General features: G+C 32.0%; 1 protein-coding gene across 1 annotated transcript; it reads left to right on the plus strand.

Annotated features, from left to right (window-relative positions):
* Positions 1 to 3247: 3247 nt before the first annotated feature.
* On the plus strand, positions 3248 to 8921 carry LOC127073955 (kinetochore protein SPC25 homolog). The gene is made up of 8 exons (XM_051015203.1): positions 3248 to 3518; positions 3638 to 3703; positions 3816 to 3962; positions 4094 to 4207; positions 4285 to 4374; positions 4468 to 4590; positions 4919 to 5145; positions 8524 to 8921. The coding sequence occupies exons 1-8, from the start codon at positions 3398 to 3400 to the stop codon at positions 8533 to 8535; spliced, it is 900 nt and encodes a 299-aa protein (XP_050871160.1). The 5' UTR covers positions 3248 to 3397; the 3' UTR covers positions 8536 to 8921.
* The last annotated feature ends 353 nt before the right edge of the window (positions 8922 to 9274 follow it).

The raw sequence follows: 9274 nt of genomic DNA on the forward strand, positions 1-9274 counted from the left end.
GCTACCCGTTCTGATGATTGCTATGATCCCGTAACAACTGGTCAGTTGAAGATAGTTCCTATGATTTTGCTTTGGCTTGTTTCTCACGTGTTGCGCCCAAAGAATGGTGGTTTCTCAAGGATTAAAAATTATGAAATTCACCTTATCTACATTCTTCTAAACAAATTCAGATAAATTGGGCAAACTACTTCATGTCCTGAATGTTTTCCATCAAAGATTGTAACAAAGAAACTTCATTCTGTTATGTTTCTATGATTGCCAAAATCTTGAACTATTTCAACATAGTGATGCAGATTCTTCAATATAGATCTTCGAGCATGGGTTGAGAGTTTTCCTAGTGTACTTTAACCAACATGGGATACTTTCGGGATGAAAATTGTCGGGTGTATTATTTCCGTGTCAACAAGAATGATAGGAAAATATATAATTTCGATGACCCTGCTGAGTTTGTTGATGAAGCTGCTGAGACACATGTGCTTGATGATCAACATATTGGTATTTCTCATGGTGTTCCTCAAGGTTATGCTTTTATGCAAGATGCTGATCATGAGGATGATCAAGGTAACAAATTTGGTGTTGAATATGGATATCAGTCTTCCATCATCACTATGCTTCAAAACATGCAAGTTAGGCAAGATGAGCGCTACGAGGAGGATTGTTGGAGGCGATTTGATAATTGTCATCATCTCTTGATAATTGTCATCATAAAAACAAATTGGTGGTTACATACAATTATACATGCATAAAATATAGATCCATATTCTCCCCTTTTTGATGATGATAACACATCTCTTAGGATGGTGAAAAACAATAAAAATGTGGGTAATGATTTTGAGTGGCTAAACTTCCACTATAAGATAAAGAAAGTGTAATATACTCTCTCTAAGAGTATGCTTCTTCCCCTTTGGAATTATAAAAAAGATGGGAAAAATAATACATAAATCACATCAATAAAAACTCATAAAAAGGATGAGTTACCCGATGAAGCATAAGAACATAAGACCATACTTCTCCTCACAATGGAACTGGTGTTGACAAGCTTTTTGCTTTGAGCCTATAGTGTATGCTTATAATGAGCGCTTTTCTCTAAGACCCCATTATCTTAGAGATGATAATTTCTTGGACCCATAACCTTAAGATGACATGCTTGTAGAGGTATAAACCCTATTTAGTCTTCTCTTAACTAATTTAGAAGGACTCTGATTGATTATATTATTGAGTGTAATTGATTCCATATTAACTACTGAAAACAATCACAACTTTTTGAAGTTCTATTGGGCTTGATAATAACTTTAATCCAATTTTCTTTATATACTTCCCCTTTAAGTCTCCGACTCCTTTTTCTTTTAAGAACACACTTAAACATACAATTAATGATAAAAATAAACTTAATATATTAAAATGATAACTTAACACTTATTAGAAGAATAACTAGAGTTTTATGAGTTCATTGTATACCAAGTGACTTACTTCTTACCAAACAAAAGTGAAGTTTATAAGACTTCTTCCCCCTTGATTCTTTCTAGAGCCAAACTTAACTTTCTTTCTTTTATGACTCTATAAATCTTTACGAGAGACGATTATGGAATCTATTTCTCAATGAGATTCCTTTAGAAAAATTCTTCTCCAATAAAGCCATTACCAAAGAATTTTCTAAACATCATATCTTTGAGAAATGTTTGGACACATGTCTTGTACAACTTTTGTTAATCTGACCCTTAGTCTTTGATGTTGCAAAATATTCCTCTTTATTTGATTTTCTAGATGATTCTTCATAAAATGCTTCTGATGATGCTTTAGATGATACATCAAATGATAGTGAATTTCCCTTTTTGATCTTTTCTTTATCTTCCTCTTTTAAAAAATATTTTCTTAGACCATCTGCATAAACAAAGATTTCTACCACTACAAAGGTAACATGTACGAGTTCTTTCATGACCGTGGTCCTTTTTATAATAAAATTTTTGATAGAGAAAATATTTTTTCCAAGTTTTAAATTACCTTGCGCATATAAGAATTACATCATACTGTATTACCTTTGTAACACACTTTACTTGATAAAAATTGAATTATATTATAAACTTGCAATTCTCAAAATAGTTCAACAAGGTTTAAGACTCTTATCAATAATTTTTGAACCAACAATTTTACCCTTGTTGTAATATAAGAAGAAATTTCTCATCTTATAGAAGTAAAATAAAAGAAGATTTTTATCTTCAATCATATGATTTGAACAACCATCATCATTTATTGAATTCGAGCCATCAAATATATTTGCATAAAAAATTGATTTTTTGACCTTTGTTACTTAAATCTTTTTGGATACTTAGAAGTATTATATTTAATGTGGCTGAAGCCATTAGATTTGAATCTATTTGACCATTTTAAATATTTCATTTTGCTAAAAAATAATTGAATTTATAAGCAGAGCAATTTGGTTTGTTTTTAGCATGTCATATACTTATAAAAGATTTAATATTATTATTCAGGATGAGGGAGTAGATTAGAGATTGAGTGGAGTTTGATTATGTTTTGTATTATTAGAATGTTTCAAATTTGGAGCAAACTTTTAGAGAGAGAAAGAAGAAGTCTATTGGAATGTTTCATAAATTACTTTATATTTTACTATATAAGATGATTCTCGTATCGATTCTTAAAAATTTATTTTAAAATTTAAGAATTTAAAAATTAAAGAAAAAAACTTTTAATGTGTGAGTTTACAAATTTATTGAAATATTAAAGAAAGAAAAAAAAACAATATCGAAATAAAATAAACTCACGTTACGATAAAATAAAGTCAACTAAGATATCACATAAATTCTCTCTCTCTCTATAATAATTATTTAGGGATAATTTTGATAAAATTACAATTAATACTTCTTTGAACTTTGCAAGTGACAATTAAATTTTTTTTTTTTTTATAAAAAATTGACACTTAAAAAGGGACGGAAGGAGTAATATCTATTGACAAACACAATTTATAACTTAATATTTATTGACAAACAAAATTTATTCGAAAGAAAGAATAACAAATACATTTTTTTTAAAACTTTGATGTTTATTAATTAAGAGACTAAATAAAATCATACATTAATTTAACGGACTTAGAGTTTAATTAAGAAAACAATATGTTTCCGAATTGTTCAACCGGGACGCAGATAAGTGTGTTCGGTCTTAAAGATTCCGAAAACCACGAACACTCCTCACATCTGAACCATTGGATACATCACATATGGACTATAACCATTTGAACATGGAATGGAATTCCCCTAACTGACCGTAGAGAATCCACATCCCAAATGGCGGGTTAAATTAAGATCCACATTTCAAAAAATAAGAAAAACCTCAAATCAAATTCAAGATACAGAATATTCATAAAATAGAGAGAGGCAAAAAAATGGAATGCTCAACCTCAAACTCCACTCAACAAATGCGCAAACTCGATGCCATCACCGTTTCCCTTTCCGAATCCTTCCAATCCCTCAAGATCACAGCGCAACGAAATTCTCGAAAACAAGGTCTTTACCTCTTTTCCATTCAATCATATCTTCTTCCTTAGGGTTTCGAGTTTCAACATTCACTTTACCGTTTTTATCTTAGGGTTTTCATTTTTAATCTCTTGTTTTTCACCTATCAGATCTACTAGAAGAGACTAAAGCCACCCTGAAGGAAGTGGAAGATGAACTTGTTAAAGTACTCGCAGGTCAATTCACTTTAGGGTTTCATGAATCGCAGTTCACTTTAGGGTTTTTCATTTTTAGCTTTCTCGTGTCAAATATTGGAAACGATGTATGATTTTGATTCTGAATGTGCAGAAAAGATCCGCAAAGAGGCCAAGCGAATGGCTTTGATGGATGCTATTGCTTCTGCAAAGGCTAGAGTTGGAAACCTCAACAGTAGTGTTCAAGAGCTTCGGGTTAGGAAAAAAGAATATGCCTCCTTTCTATCTCACCAGTCTCTCGGTAATATACCTCGTCGGTAATTGAAATCATGCGCACATTATAAGTTATATTAGCCTACAACAATCTTGCATAAGAAGTGAAATTACATCGGTGATATACGCTAACTTGTTTCTATTTTCATCCACATGAAGCTTTGGCAGCATCTGAGGGGATGTTAAATGGGAGCATTGATCACACAGATGATACACGACAAGCCATCTCTTGGTATAACAATGTACTCGGTTTTCATGTCAAAGGGGGACATGGTAATTTGCAATTAACTTTTTTGCTCAAGTTTTTTTTTTCTTTTCAAAGTTGATATTCTTATTTGTGATTTGTTCAGGGGTTAAGTTCACATTCACGAATATAGATTTGAAGAATCCAAATGGGGAGTACTCTTTTACTGTGTATCATGATAAAAATACCTACATATGTAAGCAGCCAGCATATACAATTTATTAATACAATCCTTATAGTATATACTGATACCCTTCATGAAACCTAAGCTATGTCTTTTATCTTTCAGTGTTAAGTTGTGAACCTTTCCTTGATGGTATGGAGGAGTTGGTCCATGAATTAAACAAAACAAATGAACTATTTAAGTTTGTTAGACTTGTAAGGAGCAAATTTCAAAAAACATTGGGTCAAGGTATGATGATAATTCTTTCTAACTTTTAGGGGAGTATGTTGACGTATGATGATAGTTATCGAATGTTTTTTATACCAATTGATATCCATTATTGAATCATTCAATAATGGTTTTAGTTTGTCTGATAATCTTCTCATTAGCTTATAATTATATGGATGTATATGTTATTGTTCTTAATTAATTTTCTTCACATGTCTAATAAAATAATATCTTGTATTGTGGTCAACCACAGTAACACCTCATGTCTCTAATATATGTTCCTCATGAAAAATGGTTTAAAAGGATGCTTATACTATAAATGTAACTTTCTTTAACTTCTATTAAACAGGGAGCTCAGTTCGAGCAACTGTTGAACCTGAAGAATCGGCCTTTATCTCTTCATCTGCTCCAGGTGCATCCTGTAGAAGTGATTCTACAACCACAGAAAATGAACATCAAGTGGAATTCTCTGATGGCAGTGCACTTTTAAAGAGAAAAAACACCCGCACAAGGAAAAATTTGGCACTTTTATCTCCTGATTCTGCCTCATCTGTTCGTCAGTCTCCGCGTTTAAAGGTATGAATTATCAGATGTTGTATTCCTTGAATTTTATTTTCTGTTTTCTCACCAAGGTTTAAGTTTAGGATCACCATTATGGATGTACATATTTTTCAGTTGCAATGTTGTCTATTGTACTACTCTGATAAGCACTTTATTGTGAAGCGGGTATAATTTAGGTAGACTAGAGAAGAAATCGGAAAACCAGGCAGGGAAATTATAATCAAATAGTTAACTTAATAGGAGGTATTGTCTGCAGGTAGCTGAAGTAATAGAGTGCATACGAGTGTTGTTAAAAATCCGGTATAGTGTCGCTATACTGTTATTATGTATCAGAATTTGGTGTAGCCGATACAAAAGCAATATGTAAAAACTCTGCTATTTGCAGTATAGCTGAGTTGTGTGTTTTAGCTATGACCAAAAATTTGAAAACATTAAAATATTACAATACCTAAAGTGGTGGCCAAAATTTTAAAACATTCAAAAATAAAAAAAGTACAAAACCTGAAGTGGTGAGTCGATTTGTGGAAAGAATAAAGAAGGAATCAGGGTATTTAGAAAGTACAAATTGTGAGAGGCAAGGGCTATGGAATTCCCTAGCTTGTATTCTTGATGTCAACAGTTGATAGTCAACTGGTATTTTTCTGTAGTATATCCTACTAAAGCTCCTTTAACCTTCCATGAGTTGATGAACAAACTGGAAGTCTGACAAAAGGTTTAGTAGAGGGCTAAAAGAACACATAGATCACCTGATGTTTTTTTTTGTTTCAATTGCTGCAACAAAATAATCTGGCGGTAAATGGGACAAGGTGTAAACTTGCTCAAGAATGTGTAGTGTATTTGGCCACCTTGTGTCGCAAAAAAGGGGTTGCTGCAAGAAGGCCCCTAAAGTTGAATCAATGATGCAGTAGTCAGCCCTAAGTATGTAAAGGCCTTGAGAAGGTTTTGGGGCTTGATAGGATATTACAGAAATATCCTAAAGAACTACTAGTTAATTACCAAACCGCTTACTAAATTGTTGGAAGTAACTTCTAATCTATGATGCATAGGTACATACAACATTTTAAATAAAACTAAGGTACATCCGGCTGCCACTGTTACTCCCTCCGTTCTTTATTAAGTGTCATTTTTCTAAAGAAATTTTGTTCCGTTCTTTATTAAGTGTCATTTTTCTAAAGAAATTTTGTTCCGTTCTTTATTAAGTGTCATTTTTCTAAAGAAATTTTGTTCCATTCTTTATTAAGTGTCATTTTTCTAAAGAAATTTTGTTCCTTTTTAACTGTTGTTTCTAAAGTTCAAAATGGTATTACTTGCCATTTTGTCAAAATTACCCTTATTTATTAGAGAGAAAAAAGTTAAAAGAATTAATAAAAAGTTAAGGGTATTATAGATAAAAAAACACTTATTGCTTGAAAAGTAACATAATATGTGAAGCATGAGTACTCCATTTTAGGCAAAGTACCGGTACCGGGTACATACCGGATATCGGTAAACATGTATCGAGACCATACCTAGTTTTTTTTATTTTTTTTAATTTTTATTTTTTTTATTTTTTAAGTCGGTACTCCAGTCTCCAGCTGTTACATATTGGGTACACGAACTCAATTTTTTTTCCTAATGGTATAGTTTTGGGTAACTTATGGATCTTTAATCCATTGCATTGAAACTCCTTTCACAACTTCATCTCCTGCGGAGAGAAATTGGATATTCACATGTTGAAAATGAATAGGCTCAATCCAAAAAGGATTGAGGATTTAGTTTTTGTTCATACTAATCTTCGTCTTCTTTTGAGAAAGAGTAAGGTTTATAATAAAAGAGCAACAAAAATGTGGGATATTGGTGGAGATGAATTGGATCTATTTGACGGAGTTGATATTCTTGAAGTTGCTAGTCTTTCTCTCGATGAACTAAAACTTGAAGCCACTATTTTTTTATGATGTTGGAAAGGGATTTGCGACAAGGAAACCCTCTGTCAACGTTCTTATTTTTTGTTAGCTGTTGAAAGTCTCAATGTCATGATAAAAGTGTCGGCCGAAGCAAATTTATTCTCAAGTTATAAGATTACATACAACTGACTCCCCTATCGTCTTCTCTCAAGAAATAGTAGGAATTATAACGAAGGAGAAACTAAAACGTGCAATATTGGTGGAGATGAGTTAGATCTATTTGATAGGGCTAGCATTTCTGAAGTTGTTGGTCTTTCTCTTGATGAGCTAGACATAGAAACAATTGTTTTTAGCTATGATGAGTAAGGAAATAGTGAAATGGAGAGTGTGGTTTTTTATATTTCATGCATAGATCTTGAGTTTTATTTTGATCAAATAACTGCTTTTTTTCCTGTCATTTGAATAATATAATTCTCTTATGTTATACAACAACATAATTCTTTTACTGTATATATTGCTAAAAAAAGTTGTATTTTTCGTACCTTAGGCCCTGTTCAGAATGGTTTTCTGTTTTAAAATAAAAAAAAACTAAAACTAGTTTAACATTTTAGTCGTGTTTCAACCTTAAATTTCAGTTGAATTAAGTTAAATTTTTTAATTTTGAGAGCATCAGGCACCAGAAATAAATAGTAATGTTATAAAATCGCAGAAACAAATTGTGAAAGACAATTAAAGAATAAATTGAATTTCTGCACCTATGAAGCTTTTTTAAACAGTCAAGTTTCTACACTCATTAGTTGTGTATCTCATGTTCCTTTTATGTCTTGTTTCCGTGTTTCAATGAAAAGGGTATATAGAAAAAATGAAGCTAAATTATCAACATATACCTAGGCAGATCCAAACAATTGCTTAGAATCATTCATATCAAATCCTTGAATCTTCAAACTAGCAGTGAGAACCACGGAACTAGAATATGTTTATGTCTTTGCGGTAAAGCTTCAAATTTGTTGGAGGAGGGATCCGCTTTTCTAAAGATGGTGGCGCGAGTGAATGCTGATGAAGTCTAGGAAATTCTGGAGCTTTTCTTGAAAGAGAGGAAGGTGAAAACGATACCGCAGAGCGATGTGTTTAATGTAAAAATTAGAAATCACCGACAAAAAAACCTTTAAACTCGAAACATCCCGGGCGGGCCTTAGATTTTAGATTTTTATGCCTATGCATCATAGATGGTGGAGGCATTATCTAATGAGGAGGCTAACTATTCAAAATAATGTTCTTTTCTATTTATAGATGATCAATTAAATTTTTTTTTGCAATGCCAAAAGAATGGTAACAAGCCTTCTAACTACTCAGCAGCTCAGTTTAGTCCCTTTTGAAGGTTTCATTTTGACTGATTCTTTCATCATTTAATTGTAAATAGCTATAATGGCATGTTTTCTTAGTGATTTTTGTATATGATTCTTGCACAGAACGTCGACTAATACTGATTCCTGTGTCTCATGTCTGACAGGTTAGGAAATAAAATACATAATGTTTGCCACCTCATTTGATTATATGTGCTGAGCTCCCAGAGGTGTTCTTGCAAGCATAACTCAATTACTCAGGTTGACAAGTGTTTGCTAACAAATTCACACATTCCATGCCAGACATATCTCCGTTCTGGTTGCCAAGTTATTTTTGAAAATATGATCTATTGTCTGTTGTGACCATTTTGTTTTTCTTATATTATGTCTTGTTTTGTTTTGTATAGTTCTTTTCAACTTTTTCCTGAAATTACAAAATAGTCAGTCATTAGGGCGTTGGTATTATTTATTGGCAATGTATTTAAAATGGATTTCCATGATTTTTGTTCCCCCCATATGAATAGATGACTATGTCTTTTAAATGTATTGCTGCAGCTTTTCTAAAGTTCTCCCTAACAATTTCCTTTTTTCCTATACCTTCACTTCCTATGCTATAGTGCAAACTGCATGTTTACATTACTACAATATCCACAATTTTTAGTGTGCCGTTAATAGTTAAGGTAAACTTCATTAAAAATGTGTACCATTAATTTGTTCTTTATTGTGTATAGTTTTTTTTTTGTTGTTGTTGAAGAGTGTGTACCGTAATTTACTTTGGATTTTAAAAACTTACACTATGTATTTGTGGTTTATGGTGATTAGACTAAAAAATTGACTTTATGATGTGCTATATTATTCTAAAAATGTCGTGTAGAGTATAACTATAGTGTAGATAACTAGATATTTGTTTCTAAGATG

The sequence above is a fragment of the Lathyrus oleraceus genome, chromosome 4 (assembly GCF_024323335.1).
Source record: "Lathyrus oleraceus cultivar Zhongwan6 chromosome 4, CAAS_Psat_ZW6_1.0, whole genome shotgun sequence".
Classification (NCBI taxonomy): Eukaryota; Viridiplantae; Streptophyta; class Magnoliopsida; order Fabales; family Fabaceae; genus Lathyrus; species Lathyrus oleraceus.